The sequence below is a fragment of the Hippoglossus hippoglossus genome, chromosome 19 (genome assembly GCF_009819705.1).
Source record: "Hippoglossus hippoglossus isolate fHipHip1 chromosome 19, fHipHip1.pri, whole genome shotgun sequence".
NCBI classification, from domain to species: domain Eukaryota; kingdom Metazoa; phylum Chordata; class Actinopteri; order Pleuronectiformes; family Pleuronectidae; genus Hippoglossus; species Hippoglossus hippoglossus.
The window spans coordinates 10,733,299-10,757,565 of record NC_047169.1 but is presented as its reverse complement, the minus strand read 5'-3'; the positions used below and the strand labels follow the sequence as shown (position 1 = coordinate 10,757,565).

General features: G+C 42.4%; 1 protein-coding gene across 3 annotated transcripts in view; it reads right to left on the bottom strand.

Annotated features, from left to right (window-relative positions):
• The window catches only part of LOC117752424 (ankyrin repeat and fibronectin type-III domain-containing protein 1), a 138,867-nt gene that overhangs the window by 112,472 nt on the left and 2,128 nt on the right, over positions 1-24,267 (bottom strand). The window contains exons 1-2 of one of the 3 annotated variants that reach the window (XM_034569697.1): positions 23,780-23,797; positions 21,188-21,284 (exon numbers count right to left, since the gene is read on the bottom strand). In XM_034569697.1, coding sequence (XP_034425588.1) covers positions 21,188-21,204 — 17 coding nt within the window. In that variant the 5' untranslated portion in view covers positions 21,205-21,284; positions 23,780-23,797. Of the gene's footprint in view, positions 1-5,081; positions 5,812-21,187; positions 21,285-23,779; positions 23,798-24,267 lie in introns of those variants that run through there. The other 2 variants (XM_034569696.1, XM_034569695.1) reach the window with 2 other exon arrangements.

Genomic DNA, 24,267 nt, shown 5'->3' with positions numbered 1-24,267 from the left:
CTTAAGAGTAGGTAAAAAAGAGATAGCGAAACAATCATAGGATGATGGTAATATGTGAATTCATGTGTGAAAATACACACTAGAACACAATAGGGTTGTATCTGAGACACACCAGTGAACCACAAACACACTTTTTCAGCACTTATCCCCTCATTCTTCAGTTTCTTCCAACCGTGTCTCCCGTGCTTGACGGACAATGAGGAGAGAGAAGAGTTTGCACAATACACACGATTGAAGAGTAAGTAGCACATAGGGCTGTAGAGATGCTCCAAATAGAGAGTTCAGTTCAGACCTCGGTTTTTGAGGCACGGTTTGGCTCATACCCTTTTTTGGATTGTTTTTGAGGGGGGGGTTGTGGGTGCGTAAGAAAAAGCTGGGGCAAAATGTCTGGGTTTTATAAAACACCAACATTTGGAACAGTAAAGAGAAGAACACTGAAGAACATGTTGGACTTGACTTCACATAAAACTACGTAAACAAAACTAACCAAAGATGCTGTCCAGAGTTCGATCCGCATATTTACAAAGTCCGTTTCAGTCTCGACCACAAGCCCAACATACCTCAGTTCAATCCAGTTCAAACAACGGAAAAAGGATGCAACAAAAATAAATCTATTCTGGGTTTTACTGCGGATCTTCATCAACCAACAACTCAGGAAAGTAAACAGAAAGAGAAGCGTCTGTGTCGCTTCAATAACAACAGTGTTCCCGTATACAATGTGTAAAGGGCGAAGGTAAAGTCGGTCAGTCAGTCGGGCATACGCCGGCCGGCAGCTCCAGGGAGCCTCCACAGGGAATAAACAATCCACCAGATGCTTTCGGTTTTGGTTCCAGAATCATTTCAGCTATATTAGCACATGCAGCCCCCTGACACTTCTCGGCAATGTGATTCTGCAGGTGCTGAGGTATTTTACCGACCCTGACACTATATTACTGAACAGAGAAGAGTCATGTGTGGTGAGTTTCTAAAGATAACCCTGATTCAAGCTGTTGTATAAGGTAGATTGTTTTAGTGCTTTTTCAGTCTCATTACCCACTTGAAGAGCTTTAAAATACAAGCAACCCATTAACACACACATTCATACGGCGCTACTATATGCTGTGCTTTTTCTATCACACACCATCACACTGCTGTCTGGGCCAATTTGGGGCTCAGTATCTTCCCCAAGGACACTTCTGCATGCAGACTGGAGGAGCCGGGGGGATCGAAATGCCTCCTGGTGAGTGGACAACAAGCTCGACCTCCAGAGCCGCAGCAGCCCTCTTATAAGTAACTTATGAAAACTCTCCCTGGAAATTCAAGAGATGCATTGAGAACGCGGTGCTAGGAGGCGGGGCTAAAACACACCTAGGCGCCTTTCGCCTTCAGAATTCCCTGAAAGGTCATGACCATTGTCTTTCTGAGCTGGTTGTCTCAGCACAGGCAGCCGATGCTGGGTCGAAGCAGGGAGCGCCGAGCCGTTCTCAGTGCTGGCACAGGTGGCTGCCTCAGCCAGAGGCAAAAAAACGGTGGACAATGTGGCAGTTTAGGGGTCTGGTTTCCACGTCGATTTGAAAATGTGAATCCCACTCACGAGTGGTGGCAGGGGGCCGCCCACCTTTGATCAGAGTGCGTTAACCTTTTCAAATATGTATAAATGTCATGACGTAGAGACGTCCAGAACAGCTGATGCTAGTAAGCATCCGCCCTGCGAGGTCGAAACAGTTTAAAAACACTAGGTGGCATTCTGAGCCATGATTGTTTTTGTTTTTTTTAAATTTCGAATAAACGTGATTTTAAAACCAGCATTCATGTGTTCCTTTAAGAACAGTCCTATCATTTATTGTACAGCTCGAAAAACACATTTAAGTGGGCAATATCACTTTCAAGCTGTATGATTGTGAATGGCACTGCCTAGCTGCTAGAGTGAGAACTATCCATGGTGCTGAATCAACTTCTAACACATGCGCGCGCACACACACACACACACGCACACACAAACTCCTACCACTTCTAACACTCACGCTATTGTGTAACAGGGACAGATGATTGCAGTCCAATGATTAAATCATTTCAGATTCAACACAGACTGAAACAGTTAAGACTAATGAGTCCTATAGATCTTTTTTTAACATCCTCACATGGCGTTTATATCAGGTCTAATGAATGTTCCTTTTATTATCATAATGACCTTAATTCAGTTCTTCTGGAGCCTGTTAAGTAGCTCATGGTTACTCATTCATAAGCCAAACTTACTGCTTGGTACTGAGCCATTCATTAAAAGTCTTATTCAGTATTAATGTGCGTGGGGTGAAGTTTTGTATCAGCATGCTTTCTTTTCATCTCGGTTCTCTTTCCGCCAGATTCCTCTACTTCTTGCCACTTCGTTGCATTTCAAATAAACTTCTCATAAATTATCTTTTCCCTAAGCTCCACGCTTTTAAAAACATTACCTGCTTGACTAAGGGGTCCCTGGACATTGGAAACCTGTATCTCTGTGTGTTAATGAGAGCGGACTCAGGAGGTTGTGAGAAGGATAAGGCCGGATTAACCTGGGTCTTTATCTTTCAGTGATTTAGCAGACCCTGTTCGAGGAGTCACTAGACTGAACGAAGCTGCCAGTCTTATCTCTACAACGCAGAATGATGGACATTAACTAATTTTATCATCAACAGTCATAATGAATGATTTCACATCACTCGTTATGGACTGACCCCGACTTGTCACTACAGATTAGGGCCGTGTCCCAGAGAAAGCACATTTACTGCATGTAATCTGTATAAACTGTATAAAGACGCACGACATGACTTCACCCTGGAAATTAAGCCAAAGTACCTTGATCGCCATCTGGTGGCTGGCCACAGTATTGTCATATATCTTGCAATCACGTTAATGGATGGGACAATGGCCTAATTAAAAAGTCAAAGTACTTGTTAAATACATTTTTCTCAAAGATCTAATTTTAGGTAGTTCTTATCACACTGATTTGATGCTATAAAAACAGGGTGACAGGTCATTAGATTCTATGGTATAAACAACGAATTTGAACAGAAAAAGTTCCTGTTTCTTTTACAGCAAAACAACAGAAAGCAGCAAATTTTTTCACGCAACTTATCGAAAAATTAAAAAATAGCAGCGATTACAAGTTGGAGGTATTAAACGGTTACAAATATCTGAGTGAAATCTGGCAGAAGTGGACGTTTGATGGCTTTAAGGCCAGTGGGTTCAGGGTACGGGTACAATTTGTGCTCTTGGCAAATCTAAATTTAGAGCCACGGTCTGAGGAGAAGGTGGCAGACGATAAAGTACATACACAGCACTGGAATGTTGTATATGACACATAGATGCATGTATGCACTGACTAAGGCCAAGGACTGTTTAACTGGTGACTTGTTCTGCACAAGATCACACTCTTCTTCCCACTGCTCTTCATTCAGCGTCAAAGGAGGCAGAGCTCAGCTGTGCCGCCCCAACGTCTACAAACAGACCTGTCGCAACTCCCGACACCCCTGATCCCCTCCGGCTCCTCCTGGGTTCGTGTCAGAGCGCAGAGAGAAAAATGAACAATAGAAATGAGGACAAAAAAAAGAGACCAAGCAAGAAAGGCCACAAGTCATGAGAGAAGATGGGAAAGATGGAAGGGCGTAGGAACGGGGAGGCCTGTGAGAAAGAGACAGCGAGTGGGAGAGACGCAAAGAGTGTGGGGACGAGAGCGGTGCTGGATTTGTAATGGAAGGGAATCTGAGAGCTTTTTTTAAACCACATGTCCACCCACGTTAACACATGTGCTGTGAGAGAATGATTCGAGCTTTGATGGACGTTATTTCAAAGTCGACAGTGGTGCTGGTTTCTTTTACATTTGACTTCTACTATTATCCCGGCTGATGATTCAACCTTGGCTCGCAAGCTATGTAAACAGATTCTCATTAAGATTAGGATTTTTGAAGGTGCATCACTGCTCGCTGTTCTCCATTTTTTTCAGGGGTCCAACTTTAACAGCAAGAAAAACAGATCTCGCTCTCTTTCCGAGTTTTAGGAGGCTAATTGCGGTGCAGTGGCACGAAGCAGGAGGCTGTTAGAAACAACAAAGCCACACAAATTACATTTTGCAGGCTGCGAGCTGTGTGACACCTGGACACAAACAGTGTTGCAGTGGAGGCAAAATTTCCAAATTCAATGTTAAAAGCAAGAATTAGGCTTTGTTCAACAACTCCAGGTCCAAATCATAACGGTGAAACTTGGAAATGAGGGTCCAGGATAGGAGGAGACACACACCCTTCAGATTCAAACTCCTATATTGTCTGGGGAAAAAGCAATTCAAAACGACTCTACCTTTCAAACCATTGGTGTTAATTTACCCTTAAAACTGACCCTAAAATAAACTCTCTGCTGGAGCCACGGTTGGTTGCCACAGGGAAGCTCCCAGTGTGAACGTGTGAGGCAGCGTGGAACATCAGTGTGTGCAAGATCTGGCTCTCCTTCTGCTTCTCCCCTATATGAGGCGTATCGACTCTATCCTCTTTATCTAAAGAAAAGCTCCTGTATTGAACTGTGCATCAGTGGGAAGGATCCATAGCATCCAGCACCATGTCTGACAGCACACATCCACCGCACCTCCATACTTATATAACCCAAACGTTTGATCACACATCTGACACATGCTTCCATGCACATGCACACACACACACAAACACAAACACACACACACACACACACACACACACACACACAGTTTCAAACACCTGTAAGTCCTGACAGCCATGTTTGCGTGCAGATACAGTCACTTAAAAAACAACAACATTAACTTAACCTGTATTCTTATTCAGATCACCCTACTGTGCACTTTGATTTAAAGGACCACTCCTATGTTTTCTCTAATTTATGTGTAGTATTCACATAAAAAATATTTGCTTTACAAATGTGATTAATTCCTTAATTTATAACATAAGCATTGAGACGCATAGTGACACTATGATCTTCTGCAGACACAGCATGTAAACATGTTCAGTTTATCACACACAGGGATCGTCTGCCATGCACGCGACATACCCTGACATACCTGTGCACAGACACAGACAAACACAGACGTACACACAGATTACCTGGCCTCTGCCACGGTGCAGCAGTAACTGCCACTGCGCCGCGAGCTCCTGCCCACCCGCAGCTCCTCTCGAGACTTACGGCGGTTAAAGTAGTCTGTGAGTTTCCCAAAACTCGCCATCTTTCCTCTCTCTCCGTTCACCTCCACCTCTCTCTGTCCTCTTTCACCCTCTGTCCCTTTGATGGAGGGCTCGTTGTGAAGAAAAAAAAGAAAGATGTTTCTGGTTCTGTTCTGCGAGGCAGCTTTCTCACGCGACCTCCTGACTTACACTGTCTGCCTTCTTCCGCTTCTACCTGGATTCAGTGTCACGTCGGCCGCAGGTCAGAGTCTCCCAGCGCTCCCTCATCCTGGATGTGCACGGCTCTTTATGTGCAGAGGAGCGAGCCAAACCCCGCTCTGCCTTTCTCTGCCTCACTCACCCCTCCAACCCTCCTCCGATCGTTTGCTACGGAGCGCATACACTGACTCTCTCAAAATAGTAACGTTTGTAACTGCCTACCAATCGACACAGCAGGAGCATTGCCCCCCCACCCCCCCCAGTGGAGCGCATACAAGAAAGAGAAGAGAGAGAGAGATGCAGAGAGAGAGAGAGAGAGAGAGAGAGAGAGAGTCAGCGTCGGTCTGCTCTCTCATGTGTGGAGAAAAGCGGAGCTGGTGGGAGAAAATGAGCTGCTATGATGCTTGTACCTAAGCCCACCCCCCTCTTTCTCTCCCTCTCTATGTCTCTCTCCATCTTTTTAGCGCATATTGTCTGTGCTCCTCACTCGTTCTCTCTCTCTTTCTGGTGCATGGATTCTTTCACTCCACCATAAAAGCTGGAGAGGAGGTGGTGTTGGCTGGGGTTTGAGTACGAATCAATGTCTCGCTCTCCGTCTCTTTTCCTCCCTTCCTCCTTCCTCTATCTCCGGCACACACAAATTCAAACGGACACACACACTTAGACTCTCATTCAACCTTAAGTGCACCTGCTGATTGTAACTTTCTGCTGCTTGTTTTGTGTGTGTGTGTGTGTGTGTGTGTGTGTGTGTGTGTGTGTGTGTGTGTGTGTGTGTGTGTGTGGTGTGTGTGTGTGTGTGTGTGTGTGTGTGTGTGTGTGTGTGTGTGCACATTCCAGGTTAGCTCCTCTCTTTAATTCTGATTTCATCAATAATGGAAAAACAAGCAGAGAGGTTTGGGCAGAGCGACCAGCGGTTGGCCCCGTACATTTATTTAAAGGACCTGTACTCGAGAAAAAAGAAAAGAAAAAAGAAGAAGGATGATAGGAGGAGGATGGGAGCAGCAGGGGAACGAGGGAAGGACAGAAGGGAAGTGGATGCCTCACCGGGAGGGAAAGGAGGTATAGATGGAGGGCTCGTTGTGAAGGGCTCATTAGTGACTGGGCGCCTCCCACATATCCAGACACCCTATATACAAGCATTTCTCTGCCTATTCACCGTCTCGTTACCACCGTGTTTTATCCATTTAAAAATAGGTGGCCGCGTCCTCCTCCTCTTCTCCTCATCCCTTTTCTCCCTCTCTCTGCTTTCACTGTCAAACCCCTCAGCTGCAGCCTCGGTTCATCTCTCCATCCCTTCTATAGCTGTCTGCCTCTCTTCCCTCCCCCCCCCATCGCCTTCCACTCCCTTTCCTATACATCTCAACCTCATGTTCTCCCTCTCCTCTCCTCTCCTTCTTTACACCTCTATTCAAACAGATGATAATATACAGTTGTAATGGACGTATCCCCGTGTAATATAGGAAGTAAGGGTTTTAAATCACAATATAATAACTGCAATCAAAAGTACAACCCCACTGAACTGCATTTTAAGTCTGTGATGATGAAATAAGATGCCTTTTTTTTCGAATCCTATATCTATATTGTATATTCTTTGTAATTATTTATTATAAACTAAGGAGAAACAGGAGCTAAAAACCTCAACTTAAGCTAAAACCATCAGAGGTTTGGCATAAGTGCTAAGAACATGACTGTACAATAAATAATCAAATACCAAAACAATTAAAGATTCATTCTGTGTCAACGGACTAATCAATTATTTAACTAACTGCCGCAGATCTAATCACCATTAATTACCTCCAAGGGAGCATTTGTTTTCATCACTGTTTGTCTGTCTGTCTCTAAGTAGGATTACGCAAAAATTACACAACCGATTAGGATCAAATTATGTGAGGGGGAGGGGCATGACCCCGGGAAGAAACCATGAAATTTGGATTAACAGGTGGATCCAGGATTCCAGGATTTTTTTAAACTGTAACATGTGGAGATAGGGTGTTTGTAACATGTGGAGATAGGGTGTTTGCCTTGGTGGAGGAACGCACTGTCGGAGCATACTTCTACATTGTAATGAAATCATTTGTATTCTGTAAATTATTGGTGGGTATCAAGGATATTGATTCTCCCATCGAGCTGCTGGATGTAAGTATCTGTGGGAAAGCATTCATTTTTCTAAACCAACTGAGGAACATACGCTGGATTACTAAGACAAATATAAGTAAATCAGAAATACAAACAAGCAAATCAAGAACATTTGAAATAGTATATAAAATAAACTTATGGTGATAGATGGATGCATGATGAAGCACAAAGGATGCTCATGGCACAGAATGGGGATAACACTTCAATTTGAGGTTTGATACGGTTTCTCTTGCACTTTCAGAAGAGGAAGAAATGTAGTAAAATATTATATTTTACTCAATAGGAAAATATCTCCCTCCAGGTGCTGCAATTTACCTCTTACACAGATAGAGGTCATGTGTGCAAAGTAGAGCACTTAGTCTGAAAGGCAGCTCAGTGCACACACACGCGCACGTCGTTGGAACCAAAAAGAACATGTCTCTCTACTGTTAGAGTTACTGGTAGTGGCCTGTTAAACTACACTGCAGAAAAGTCATGATCAGATACAGAGTTGACATGAATACAAATCATTCTAAACATCCCACTTTTTGCCCTTGTCTACTCTAATGGGAGTTCTCTCCCTATCGGTTAAAACTGAAAATTGAATAGATGTAGTTAAATTGGCAAAGTAAATATATTATAGTATTACATATTCTAGTTCAGAGTAAGACCTAGTATTAAGTTGCATTTCAATAATTATGCATAGTTTGAAGCAATGTACAGAAGGAATTTGACTCTGTATCGCTGGGGCAGAGATTGAGATTTCGACTTTTCTCAGGTGCTGTGTCTATGTGCCAGTGTGTGTGTTTTTGTGTGTCTGTGTGTGTGCATTCTGCTCCCACGCTGCAGTTAACGTTGTGTGAAAGGTGTGGGCTGTGCGAGCTTTGCAGGTTCCCGCGCTAAAGAGTCGTCTGATTGATCGGCCTCTGGCGTCTCCTTCCTTCCCGATCAAAATGATCTTCATCCCCCTCCCTCGCCGTCATGATTTGCACCATCCCCTCCCCCCCGACCGTCCATTGATCTGCGGAGCAGCGGGGTCTGACTATATTTCCCATGCAGCCACCAAAGTATTACAGTCCAGTAGAGATAGCAGGGAGGAGAAAGACAGAGTATAGGGAAGACACAGACATAGACAAATTAGGGGAACCAATTACGATAATAATGACTCTTTAAGCTGCTGCATTGCTCATCCTCGCTGGGAGCTGACACTAGAATATGATTTTTCTAAATGAATCTGCAGTGTAACACTAGTAGGTGCACATTCATATGCACTGTACATCCTGAGCTGCTGCTGCTTGTTAACACTGTGCTATCAAATCTAATTGTTGAGTATCAGTAGAACAACATCCCACTTTTCCTTTTTATGGAAACATAAACTGGATTCTTGACATATTGCTGAAAACACTAGGAATTAGGAATAATATGCTTTTTCTCTGCATGAAAGACAATAAAGGCAGTGATGACAAACACAAAATCAGTGTAGGTTCATATGATATTGAGTTCAACTTTGAAGATTGCTACAAATCTTATTTTGAAATGTTTTTATGTGTCCGCACCAGTGACAGCCTCACCCAAATATGTACTTGACATAAAGAATGACCTGATTCGAGCTCCAAGGTCATGTTCACAAACTATGTTTTTATCTTTGTGAATGCAGAACCACCCTGACCAGACATTCGCTGGCAATGAAAAGAATGAACTGATTCTATTTTGGTGGTCAAAGGTCAAAGGTTGCTGTGAGTTCACAAAACACAGCATCACAGAACGTGTTATCTCAAAAGCTCACTTGGATTCATAGACATAGAGTTTGGAGGTCAAAGGTCAAATGTCAAAAGGCCACTATGAGCTCACAAAGCAGAAGCTGGGTCCCAATTCATTGTGTCTTTGTGGGCTGCGTGGACTGCGAAGGCCGAATCGAAATGAGACGGCTGGTCTACGGAGGATTTCCGTGATCGGCGTTACCAGCTTGTCCCACCCTCACTGCTGTCGCCTGGCAACAGAGCTGGAGTTAGACACGACAAGACATTTTTAATGGCCCTTGGTTTCTCAAGATGTGTAGAGTTAGCTGTTAAGTTGAGTTAAAGCCTCATACTTCTTTTCTACCAGGAAGGATCCACCCTTTGGGGCCTTGTTGCTCGGGATAAAACGGACGCATTTGGAGGAGCCTTTGAAATGGGACAGTCTGGTCATGCTGCTGTGACGCAATCCGAAGGATATGACCCTGAATGGAGACACAGCTATGGAAGTCATACACTAATTAAGAATAACCTCTAAAACAAATGTCTAATAGGATAAAATGATGAAGTGATGAGGGTCAACGGTTAACTTCACTGTAACATCATTTTCATCACATCCGACCATTATTCAGCACCAGGAGCAGTCGGGGAGATTGAGACCATATTTCCAGCAACTTTGCCGCGAGGTGGTAATTCTAGTCTTGATTACTGCTGTGATGCTTGCGTGTAAAGTATTTCACAACGTTTCAGGGGAAAAATAAAACTTTGGCTGATAAATGAGGCTGTCTGTTTTAAATAGCTGGAGAGCCGGGGAGAAACAGAGGGAGAAGAGTGGGAGAGACAGAGAGAGAGAGAGAGCGGGAGTTGAAAGGATTGAGGGAGACACAGAAAAAGAGAAAGAGGAAAAAGTCTGGATACGGCAAGAGTGGAGCGAACACGAGGGAATTTAGTACTGCAGCGAGGAAGAGCCGAGCTCGAACTATTGACAGCCCGGGCTCCTTCTCCTTTTGCCTTTAGTCTACATTTGGCTGTAAAATGTTTTGGGCTGATGAATAAATCATATATCGCTATAAATATTCTCACTTTGGAAACATCCATCTGAGATATACTTGACTTGAGCAAAGTATTTCTACGGAACTAAAAGGACATGGACATGAGGTCATCTGGACACTGGGCAGTCACTATAACTGTAATTGTTGTATAACTTAATCCATAAATCCATTATCTATATCCCTCTATACCTTTGAGGAACGATGGTGGAGCTGGAGCCAATCCCAGTGTTTATTTTCCAGGAATGTTTGGTTTGAATTTGTTATTTGATGCTATAAAAACAGGGTGAGACATCATGATTGACAGCTGAGACTTTTTGATTTTCAAAAACAAGAAATAAGCTATCACAATATGGTTTATTTCTTGCATATTTCAGTCCCTGCTGCAAAAAGACCTTGACACATGTGATACCTCACCTGCTGTATCCATCTGTCCTATGAGAGCCCTGAGCTTCACCGAACAGGAGCTGCTTGTGCAGTCACCATGAACATGATGCTTTACCCAGATTCAACACACCGGCACTGCCAAGACACATCTGTCGGAACTGAAAACGGGTCCCTCTAGTGGTGGGCAAGGGTTTTACCTTTACACAACCCAAACATCATCACTTTCATGTGTGTGTCTGTGCATGTTCATGATGTTTCAACTTGATGTTATCTTATTACAGATGTATTTAAAATAAATATGTTTAGATGCAGTGTCTCCATTCCATAACTGGTCCACCAGAGTGCACTTTGTCGATAACAGTTGAATGGTTTTGTATTTATATAGTGCTTTTCTAGTCTTGATGACCACTCAAAGCTCTTTACAGTACAGTTTTTTACATTCACCCATTCACACACACATTCATACAGTGCATCTATTAGCAGCACTTTGTTGTTCTATGAGGGGCAATTCGGGGTTCAGCATCTTGCCCAAGGACACTTCGGCATGCAGATGGGGAAGACTGGGGATCGAACTGCTGACCTTCAGGTTGGAGGACGACCGCTCTACCCCTCAGCCACAGCCGCCCCCTCAGCCACAGCCGCCCCAGTTGTCAATAATCACGATCAAATGTCAAATATATGAACTCAAACACCCTGTATCTGTCGGGCTATGATGTGAATGTGAGGCATGAATGTAGTCACACCTATGAAATCAATATGGGCCTGTGAGACACTGAGGAGTGACAGTTCAGTGCTCAGCCCTGCAGACACCTTGATACATGACTCCACTCTACAGCTCATTTAACCAGAGAGAAATCAGGCAGCCATGTAAAAAGTAAAAGGCATTTTTTTAAAGAAAAGCTTCTTCTGGTAATTGGACAGAACATGGACTTTTCACCCGACATGACACACACAAAAAGTTATTCACAGTAAAACAAACACGTCGTTTAAAAAACCTTCATGGGAATATGCGTGCTCTTTAGAAAGACACAAACTCACACACACACACACACACACACACACACACACACACACACACATTCACATGCAGAGGATGAGCAGTACCAACGTATATGAGTCATCAGTAAAGGGTGCTGCAAAGAGGCCTCAGGATTATCTCTCTCCCTCTCTGAGAGCAGATGTGTAAATGTGGAGTGTGTGTGTGTGTGCGCGCGCGTGTGTGTGTGTGTGTGTGTGTGTGTGTGTGTGTGTGTGTGTGTGTGTGTGTGTGTGTGTGTGTGTGTGTGTGTGTGTGTGTGTGTGTGTGGGGTCTGGGACGTCTCTGCCTGTCACCAACTCATCACCTATTCAAACTTCCCTTTCTCTTTTCTTTTATTTCTCATTTTTCAACAATTCTTCCTTTAGCTCTCAGCTTGGATTCTCTGCCCCCCCACGCTTTGATTTTTTTAATCCCCCATTAATTATATATCCTGTATTTACTCATCTTGCACTGCTACCCATTTTGCAATTGCATATAGTGCATGCAGTATACAGCAATTCAGAAAGATTACAATACAGCAGCTTGGCTCTGCAGGTTCCGACAGGTACCTGCCCCTAAAAGTAAACTCACCCACTACACCTGTTAAACCAAAGGCTTTCAAACAGTTTTCTGTTGCACCCCATTTTTAAAAAAGTGAATAAATGTAAAACTCAGCCGCTATAGTTCTCTAAATCAAAACAAAGACCTATGGTTTGAAGACTTTGTGAAGCAGTGTGGGATCATGGGAGTAGATCCATTGCGAGTGACCAATACAAACAGTGGAAGGAACTGGAACTAACTGGGCATAAGTGTGTTTTTCCTTCGCCTTACATCCTTTGAAGTTTTAGAGACGGACAAAGCCATGAGTAAAGTGAAAAAATGACTTCAGTAAAAGGCGAGTAAAATGAAACGTCCTGTTACCTTGGAGGGGGATTTCTCTGAGTTTGAACATGGTTGGAAACATTTTGGATAATGTAAGTACACAAGTCCACAAAGTATATAGGTCTAGTCGTTTTTCAGGCATTTTAATGAATACTTGTTACATATTATATCTTCAATCTGCCGTCTGTCACAAGGTTAAAAACACCTGTTGTGTGAAATCGAAACATTGGACGATAATTCCGAAATGGAGGGTGATTTAGAAAAACAGTTTTTCTCCTTGGAGAAGTCTCCTGTGGTTGGCACCGCTGATGGTAAGCTATATAAAACCCCTCAGAGAAATTATGTAATTCTAATAATCTCCAGTCAGTGCCTCGCGCTTTCAAAGTGTCTGCCTCTGCCACTTTATTATGCAAAGCCGGGAAAAAGACTCCTCCTGACTCTTCTTCATCTCCGTGGAAGATGAGCTGTTGACAGTCTTGAGGTCCGAGACGCAGACACACAAAGGGCGATAATCATTTTTTGACAGCGGTTTGTGTTCTGTGTGCCCTCAAACTGAAACCATGGTGTCTATGTATTACAATAAAAACATTTCCTGCAAGCTTATCCAGCTTGTTGGTCGTGGATCATCCATCCTGTACCTAATCCTAGAGCATCTTTCTTGTCATGTTAACGGATGATGTTTTCGGAATTATTGACATGTGTCCATGCATGTGTGTGTGTGTGTGTGTGTACACCCTGTATCCAGCTCAAGGGCTGATCAGAGAGGAACAAACAGCAGCTGGGTACCGCGTGATTCATATCCCCTACTGACATCTTATGTATTTGCAAAGGGGAAACTTCAGGGATTTCTCATTCATACTTGCATGTGTGCATACGTACACAGCGTTCATCAGACAGGAAGAATCCCTCTTTAGAAAAGCTAGCGCAGCATTAGCCTGACAACTTGTTCTGAATCGTGTTGAGCCAGAACTGAGATGAAATGTTTTCTAAATGACAAATAAAGTTTGCAGAGTAATTTGCTTATTCCTCTTATGTAAAGATCTAAAGGCAGAAATGAGTCTTGCATTTGGGAAAATACTCATTTGCTTCAGAAAAACCTTTTACATAACTGTCTCATTTGTTTGTTGGTTGGTTTGTCGACACATTTAAAAACCAGCTTCATAAAAACCCTTCTTTCTGATCTTGCTTTAATTTCATGTCTTTTCATTTATTTTAATCTTATTATTTATTATTATTATTATTTACAATCTTAATATGTTCTGCTTTCAAGCTTCTGTTCTTTTGTTTTATGCAATTTGAGCTGCAAGTAATGATAATGAAAAGTGCACTAAGTTTATTATTATTGTTGTTATTATTTGTCCTCGGCCAAGAAGAATTTTGGCACATTTTGGAAAAAAGGGACAGATCTTGACATTTTCACCATGAGAATAATTAATGGCTTATGATTAAATCCTATACACGTAAATCGTAACGTATACACATGCACACAAATTGCAAGAAAGCAGATGGTGATTTAAACGCGAGAGGGTTTAAAACAAGTACATTCCCCGAGGCTGTTCGACTCGAGCAGCGAACCTTCTGCACTTCAAGGTACATATTTTCAGCTTGTTGTCTTCTTTAGTGAGCTTAGAGCGGTTTGTTTATTTTGTGGTTGGATTTATCAGGATGCCGTGATGTGTTGTGTTCTTTAAAAGGACTTAACCAGCACTGCTTTATAAATACAGTCACACACTGACACAAACACACACGTAAGCGTGACGTGAACACACAGTACATATACACCCATGTGCAATGCTATTTTCCTCTATAGTAATCATTCTATAGAGAGGCAGATGGGAATGTTCTGCCTGGGGGATGGGGAACCAGGTGCCTCTTTCTCTCTCTCTTCCTCTCTCCCTCTTCCTGTCTTGTCCATACATCTCTTCCTGTCTTCGTCTGCATAACGCCAGTCCGACATAACGCTATATCTAGACAGCTCCAGGTCCCGAGGGCTGCTCTGAATAAAATATGAGGCGATAGAGTACTGACTGCTGACGTTGAACTTCTTTTTAAATCCCACAACCTTTGACCTGTTAAACTGCTGATCCATCGTCACTTCCAGGACGCGAGCTAAAACGGTTTCTCCATGTTAAAAACACACTCGTGTCCAATTAAAGGCTGATCACAGAAATGAGAAGATGAGAGGGACTTTGAGGGAAGATGTTTGAACCCAGTGAAACAACTCAAAGAAGCTGGTCTATGAGCCCTACATCAAAATCTAAGTTTTGTTTTTAGAGATCTGTGTAATGTAAGCTAAAACATACATTTAAATGAGCAACCAATACATTATTACTAAGTACTCTATTGTTGTTCCAGTCTTCCCACCACTCTTCTTGAAAGCTCCTGTGGTTTCCCAGATTAGTTGCCCACAATGATAAGAACGACAATCAGTTCTTCTATTCACTGAGGTGTCAGGGTGAATATTATTGTTGTCATTAAATCATTTGTTTAATTTCGTTACCTTTGCTTAATAGCAATGTTATAATTGGCAATTAATTTAAGTCGCATTTGTCATTTAGACATTATTTAATACAGTAAAATAGTACTTTTATTTTGAAATGTGAGAGTCTTAGTCACTTTCATCCATTTCCCAGCGAATGCTTCGATCTTGATGGGGAAAAAAGTTGCATCATAATTTTACTTTATTTTCTTCACACAGTGTGTTTATTTTTCAAGGTGGATTTTGGAGAGAACCATCATATAAACATGCAGGAGTGAGAAAGCCACTGGCATCTGCCTGTGCTTTGAGGGAATTATAGTGTTGCTCACACAAGCTTGATGGCAGCAGGTTAAAAGATTGTCCTTTACTAGGCTCAGGCCACTGTGTCGGTGAGGATCTGGTGTAAGTGTCCTTGAGCAGCACATTCAATCTCCAACATCTCTTTGAACTTCAACTGGATTTCTGGGAGAGCTGCACATGGACACCAGCATCAGGGTTTGACTTTTGAACTGTTAATGTTTACATTGCATGTATTTAAAGCATGCTGTGGTGTCTTCTTGTGTTTTCTATCTCCAAAGAAGCCACAGATTCATTATTATATATCATATAAATTCATTATGTAAAAAACAATTCTGAGACAGGAACAGTAGGCTACCACTAGAGGGCAGCCCTTCCTCCATAAAAATACACTGTCTCGTTCTTATTTCCTCTTTATGAGTCGCTTCCTTTTAATCAAGTCTCACACAATGACACAGCTTCTGGACATGTTCACTGCTGTCTCTGTTTTGTTCTCACATCAACACCTCAGGGAATAATTTGACTCGCACGCACGCACACAACACACACACACACACACACACACACACACACACACACACACACACACACACACACACACACACACACACACACACACACACACACACACACACACACACACACACACACACACACACACACACACACACACAGCGTTTAATGGAAGCAGCCACTGCTTCTGTTTTTGCTAATGGCTGATGTCCAGCCGACCTCCATCCTTGATTCATTATGCGTCAGTTCACTTTCATTTGAAAGACGCTGAGTGCTCGTTCAGTGCTGATCACACAACAATCTGATCTATTTTTCTGGATGAGTTTTTTTTAATAACAAAACTCAAATTGATACATACACTAGCTAGAAAGACATAACTGGGACATATAATGACAATAAAGGGATCAGAGATGTTTGTAGATATGCACACATGCAAGTGTTTGCTCAAGTTGAGTTGACAGCGTGCGGAAATCACGGCTGCCTGCAGACACATGTAGACATTCCCAGCTATGTTGTCCACACATCCTCTAAGAGTCAGACACAATCATACACAGACACATGCAAATACGCAGGAGCACACAAACACACAGCCATTCCATGTGAGGCAGCTATTATCTTTCAACTGAACCCAATAGCAGGCAGCAGCCAGACGCTCAGCATTAGAACCATAGAGCGTAAAGGTTCAGCTGTCAATCACAACCTTTACAGCATCAAATAACTAATTAAAACCAAACTTACCCGAAAAATGAACACTTGAACATACATCAGTGTGATACTACCTCAAATTACTAATATAATCTTCAAGAAAAATGAGTTTGGTATGTTTCTTGACTTTTTAGTTTGGCCCATGTCCCATCCGCTAACATGGAGTAGGTGGGATTTATGACCTATACTGCAGCCAGCCACCAGGTGGTGATCAAGATGCATTGACCACCACCATCAGAACAAACAAATCCTGAACCTGAGGCTTGACAACAAAGTACTAAGTGGTATCTCAGACATTGTAAATGATGAGCTGGTTATTATGCAGGAAGTTTTATGTTTGTAACGTAGGTAAAGAGTGAGAAGGTATTTTCACAAAGCTAAATGTGCTGCTTTGTTGTTGTTGTTTAAATTACAAAAGGAGGCAACGAGAGGCTGGAGCCGCCATGAATCAAAATCGATCCACTTTAATTACTGCAGTGTAAAGGCTACAAGTATTAACACCGACTTGTTTGTGAACCCCTGCATCCTCCGCTGTTACAGCTCAGCACCAAATGACCAATTACAGGGCCTTCCTGTGTTTATCTGCTCACTGCCCCAGATTTACTCAGCTCGTCAGAGGGAAGATTAAGAAAGAAACAACGCTCCTCTACATCTCCAGTTGTAAACTTCTTAACTGTTTACTTGCACAATCGGTGTAAAGGCCACACAAATACACAAAGCATACAAGAGCTTAGAGAAGATTGTGACAAGCATCATAATACATTTGTTCTCACTCAGTTCCTCTAGACACACACATTGGACAAACAAGTAGGCTCAGCGAGGTGACATATTGAGCTTTTTTATGTATGTATGAGTGTATGTAAGTTCTGTTTCAAGTCCACAGAAAACACTGCACCTGAAGCTCCTGAAACACCCCGTCAGCCTTGTGACATCATGTGACATCATGATTCCCCACATTTGCATAATGCAAGTCCTCTAACAAAGCCAGGTTAAGCGAGAGCCGAGGCCGACATTTCCTACATGCACTTCAAGTGGTTGACCAATCACAGCTAAGTGGGCAAAGTGGTCAATCAGAGCAGATCAGATTACTCTGCTCTATCTGGGGGGGCTTAAAGAGAAAAGAGCTAAAACCAAGCGTTTAAGACAGAGGCTAAAAAGTTGTTTCTTTAAAGCTCTCCTTTACAGTCTTTACCTTATTTAACTTTTTGTGACTTGGGATTTTGAAGAATCTGCAGGTAGCAGCTTTTAATATCGAATTTCTGCCTCTGGTTTCATTGAAATGCTAATTTACTGTGAAATCTCCTCATATACTGTGGTCATTACCCCTTTAAATAGCTTAGACCTACATTTCTCTGCACTAATTTCTTCATAGGCCGTGTGAACAAATGAACCCCTGAGCAGATAGCAGCCGGCTTTACCTCAGCACAAGTAATTTAATCCCTGGAAAGTGGAACTTGTAAATTTTACTCTGGACAGTTGTTCCCGACAAATGATACTGATGTGAGCAGAGACAAAGAGGGAAATAATGAGCTATTAAAGCTTGGAAACACTACAGCTCTATGGACATATTCCTTCTTTGTTGCCCAACAAGGCCACATTAACAGCTTGGATTAGGCTGTAATATTGGGCTTTGTGTTGTTTCCAAACAGCGCATAAGACTCATGGAGTTTTTATTTTAATTTATCAAGTGAGGAATGAACCCAGCTCCATCTGTCACATAAAATCCAGCAATGATGATAATTCAACTTATTGTCCCTTAAGGAGCATTAATCATTGGCTAACAGTTTACATATATTTCTGCAGAAAATGAGAAACACAATACCTCAACAACATGAAAAGGATTAGTCAAAAATCAATTCTACAGGAATCTATTCAAATTTAGATCAGATTTAAACCTGGACAACCTTTGTTTGTGTTAAAAATATACTACAATTTAAACTAGTACTGTGTACTTGTACTTATATTGTGCATTGACAGTGTGTGAAAGAATGTTGACCTCCATGTCTGAAGAAAGGTTTAATGAGATTTGGCACATTTTGGTTATGTAGATTACTTAATTTGCAAAAGTGTAAGTTGCTGAATTGTAAATTGAAAATGACTGGGTTTTGGAAATATGATACTTGTGTCTTGGTGCATAGATTTATTTTTTTCTGAATGCTATTCAAACAGGAATAGTGTTGAACCCACTTTGTTTGCTAAAATATGGGTTTATGTATAAATTAAAAGCATCAATCCTTGAAAAAATATCTATTTGTATTGAGAGTGAAACATGATGTTGAATCCAATTCACATGAAGAAACTGATGATATTATTCACTTAACTTAGAGAGTAATGGCTTTGTTGCCCTCTAGTGGCTGAACACCTCAACTTAATTTACCACAAAACTCCAAGCTGCCTTCATAATTATGCTTAGCCTTATTTTATCAGAGCTGAGTCAACACCACCGTAATTGGAATCCACCAAGTGTCAAATAATTATTAGTTCAGCTTTTTGGATCTGAAAAATACTAATTGTTTTGTGTGTGTGTGTGTGTGTGTGTGTGTGTGTGTGTGTGTGTGTGTGTGTGTGTGTGTGTGTGTGTGTGTGTGTGTGTGTGTGTGTGTGTGTGTGTGTGTACTCAGGGTGAAAAAGAGAAAGGAAGGGGAGGCATATGACGCACACACACTTTTTTAACTTTCTACACACACACACACACACACACACACACACACACACACACACACACACACACACACACACACACACACACACACACACACACACACACACACACACACACACACACCTAAATGAACATCAGCACTGGTGACTCCATCCGTGTGTACCCTACATCGATGTGCTGAAGTATAAACATTAGTGTAATTGTGTGTGAGAGTGTGTTCACTGCATGGGGGTGCATTTATAACCCCTTTCCCTGTTGCGATGACTCACCAGTGAGTCACAGGCCGGCGAGGAGAGTGAGGAGAGTTGCGCAACTAAAGAGCCCCTCTCTTTCACGCCACCGTTTGGCAAAGCGCGGCAGCATGTTGATGGTGCAACCTCGTAATGAAGAGGCGCCAGTCACGTTGGTTAAGGGGGCACGGGGTGTCAGATAATGATGGTGAGTCAACAATTACTGATGTGTCACAATCAATATGAGGCATGAGGAGGGTGCCAGCACTGACATACTGTAAATGAATGGTTTCATTTCACAGGCTGGGTTGTAGCAAGCAGCCCGGAAAGCGTGTAGGCACGCATCCCTTCCTACTCACGTCACAGGTATGAATTATACATGCTGCCTCTTTTTGTGAGAGATAGCTCTAATGAAATGACAAGGAGTGTGTGATTCACCCAGAACTCACTATATGTGCTCATACCCCAGAGACACAATGCCAACACTGTCTCTGCTATCTGCACAACGTGTTGAGAAGAAGGGGAAGGAGACGTGCAATACAGCCGAGGAGATAAAACTCCCCTGGCTGTTATCACACTGCGCCCAGCCACAGCCGCAATGACAAAGAAGGAAAGAGATACATTTGAATAAGAAGCCACGATGAAGTGAAAGCAGGTTTTGTAGGCAAATAACAACACGTGATAAAAGTTGAGCACAACACAGATAGAAAGACTAGTGTCAGAATGTTTCAGTCCGGTCTCTGAGCTGAAAGCTTCATTCACAAAGGAGGAGCAGAGGAAGTGTAAGTACAGTGAGGTTAGATAGGGTCCTTCATTCTCACAGCCAAGTTATTGCTCCGCTGTGGCATCATTTCCACTTGTTTTTTCATCTTTTCTGCTGACTCGCTGCTTCAAAAGGAGATGAGGATGTATGTGTTTCTGTGCTGTGGAGTTTATAGATAATTGGGTGCGACTCCCACCAAAGTTCATTCATGATTATATGTGTATCTTCCCTGCTCTCCCTGCTTCACGGGGGCCTGTGCACCTCACCCAGGAAACTCCAGTCACCACATCAAACTCTAACCTTTTGCATACTGGATGAGGATGAGTCCCGTTTTGCTGCAAATAGAAAAAAACTGGCTCTCAAAATGCCCAGACATGTTGGGCCGTAAACCTCCGAGCACCTCGTCAACATGTCCCACTAAAACAGCGAGAGACAAGTCGGAGGAACACAGAGCATCTGTTTAGACCAGTGACTGTACACAGTCGTCCTCTGCTGCCAAGACAGTTGTCCATAAAGAACGGTGCGGCTCAGCTTGTTTTCAGCTGCTGTCAAAATGTTGTATTTAACGCAGACAGACACTTAGAAGTAGCGTCATCCTCTCCTTTAAATGTCTCCAACTTGGCTCATGCAAACACTTAAATCGAATCCTCGAGGGCCAGTGCTGTTAAATCAGAGTGTTTGTCTTCCAAATGGCTTTTTAAAAGCTATCATCTTCGTGTTAAGATGCACAGCATAGTGGAAACTACTGGGCAGAAGTGACAACTCGTATTTTACAGAATCCGAGACACAGTAATCTACAATCTGCTTCTTTATGTGGCTCAAAAGCTTCTCCGGTCCCAATGCCCTGCCTGCAGCTGAAGCGTGGGCAACAACAGTTCCAGGAAGCCCCGAAATAGAGACAGGAAGTTCGTTTAGTAAACACAATAAAACACGTTCAATAACTCGTGTAAAGCTAACTGTCAAGCGAGACAAATAAAGACTGAATGGCTCTTACTCTATCAGCTGCTCCATTCCAGCACCCTGGGGCCCCGGTGGCTCCCCGGGTTTGGGTTTGGTCCTCCTCCTCTAACAGTGTGACTCCGGGCTTTTACCTGGGAACAAAAGCAAAATATTTGTCAACTGGGTAAAACTACGCAAAGAGAAGGGAAAATTAAGCAGAGGAGTTATGCTCTATGTCACTCAATCATCAAAATTGTCCTTTGTTTTAAAAAAAAAACAGGTTTCACTTGGTGTTTCAGAGAACGAAAATAGAAACACAACCTTGTCTTTCGTCTGTCTTTTGTGTTTGTCGCCCTCTGTCTCTTTAAGGGCCTCTGTAGGCCTCTCAGGTCTCGAGGTGTTGAGTTACAAAGTTGTCCTCATACTGTGTGATTTATGATGAAGACAGAGCTGGCCTCGGTTTCTCTGCCGTCTCAGAATTCCCTGTATACACGTGGATTCACAATCACTATCCAGTATCCTGTCCCTCCGCTTAGACATCTGAAGAATTTCACGAAGCGCTGAGGCAGATAAACACGGTCAGGATTATGGAGCTCTATCCATCTTTGTCAACTCACACTGACAATGGATCCAGTTCAACTACCACTGGTTTATGTCTGATCTTTGACATTTGGAGCACACTTGAACATCTGCTGTCTGGATATATACTTTTTTAAGTGTACTGCATGGTGTATATACAAATATATGAATAAGTATATATTTTATAGATGTAAAAATGATATAGATATAGAGATAATCTTCATCTTCAAACACATAGACAGTTAAATTTGCATGACAGTTGACGCTCAGAGGGTTTCCCTTGTAACAGTACAGGCCTGGTGGGCCGTGGGAACATGAGTCCCAAGATTGTGTCGATTGCTTAACAGACTGAAAAAGCCAACATGCTGGGTACGAAGAAGTAAAAGCAGTTCAGTAAATCATTCACACTCATATATAAGGCACACGTGTGAAGAGTAATAAAACAAATTCAGTTTCATTCTTTGGACAGCATTGCCTATAAAATCCTCATTGTAGATAAACCAGGTAGGATGAACGTAAACTTCACTCTGCACCAAAGACTGTTTATAAGAAGCTCTGCACACAACGTCCAGCACCCATTCCAAAAAGGCTGGTTTAGAATGGGCACTGCACTAATGCTTTTAATAACAAAATTTAAAACAACAACAATGAAATAACATAAGGCAAAATGTCTTCATGATGCCATGAAGACATTTTTTCTCCAAGCATTAAGGAAGATAAAAGTGCAGCAATTAATCACGCTCACTGTTTTCATGATGAGACATTTTTGCAAAGGTCATAGGTGACACAGCTTATTCTTATGCAAATAAATATTTGTGTAATTTTTATTTTTCCTGGCTAATTTTACGTTTCTCAGCACGTTTCTGAGGTCTGTGTTTTCCTGCTCTATTTTTGGGGCCGACCACCATGGCCTGAAAAAGCCAGTCAAGAAACAACACTTCATTAGACCTATCTCTCACAAAGCGTCAAGAAAACCTTCAACGCACGAGAACAACTTTCTCAATTCTCACCAATAATCTCTCTGCTGATAACATGCCATCAATCCAATTAATATGATTCATGTTAATATGAGGTAGTTATGCAGAGCCGCAGCATCTGGATAAACTGTGTATGGAAGGTGACAGCTCAACGCCCAAAGCCTGTATGTTGATTAGGTGGAACATCTGGCGAGAGAGGAAACATACTGTCGAGGTTGAGCCGAGGGGATGCTCTCTTGATCCAAAGTGATGACTGTTTTGGAAGGTGAACCTCAGTTAAATCTGGGATGTGCACATCCGCCTTCGCCAAGATCTGCTCCGGTCAAAATTGATAAGCAGCCCATCCCATCTTTCATTGATTTGATACAAAAAAATCCTGGCAAAGCAAAGAGAGTGGATGTTGACATTGATGCATTGTGTTGTAGCGGCAGAAAATGTAAACTCACTTACATCCACCTTTTTTTTTAATATGCTCCGTCCTGCACAATGCCACTGACTGAGAGGGGACGATGTGGAGTCACACTAAATGTATATGTGTCATTCTTTTTTTATTCAAAACCTTTGACATTTGAAGACTGCTTATTTTCTCTATTCATATCATTAAAATGTCAAAAATAAAAAATCTTCAAGAAATTACCAATTAAAATTTTGAATCATAAATTAATTGCCGAGGGTTATATATAAATAAAAATGTGTTTTGGGCTCATTTGACTCAATTCGAAGACAGGAGGGACGGACATGGCAAATATAGATTTTACCAACTAAGCTATACAGACTGACTGATGTGCTCTGGAAAGCTCCTTTAACTCTATGAAATATTGACAAATATAATTAGAGACATCCACTGTCTCCTAAATGTCCTTGGACTGGGCTTAGTCCTTGTCTGGGCAACCAGCTGATTCCGTTTTTGTAACTGTGTCCCAGAACGGGAAATTTTGGGCAACAGACTTGACAACCAGACAAAGGGACTTATACCAGCTGCTCACAGCTAAAAGGCCAAGAGTACATCAAACAGCAGGGACAAAAGGCAACTGCACAGCAGAGGAAAGAGTTATGAAGTCATTAGAGTGCCAGCTCTATCCAAATCTCACCTCAGTTAGCCTTAGCAGAGCCTACGTTTGGGTCACTATTCATGAAATCCTTCTTTTTGAGCCAAATGGGTCAAATATCAAATTATGAAAAACAAGAAGCATCAAACACCTTACTGTGTCTGTAGTGTACAAATCTTTCCCTCACCATATCCATCCACATGTACAGTACTGCTTTGCTTCCAGCTAGTCATGCATACTAATCTGTGCAGTAACTGGGAGCGGTGGCCAGCCACTGCCTGCCTGTCCATCAAACATGCATAAGAAACAGATGTATCTTTGAAGTCGACTTGTTCATGTTGCCTCGTGTGTGTGTGTGTGTGTGTGTGTGTGTGTGTGTGTGTGTGTGTGTGTGTGTGTGTGTGTGTGTGTGTGTGTCTTTGTCAGTGTGTGTCTTTGTCAGTGTGCTCCCAGGCCCTGCGGGTGCAAGCCGAACGCGGGAGATGCGGCAGCATGCCCCGACACACACGAAGAGAGGGAGGACTTACATA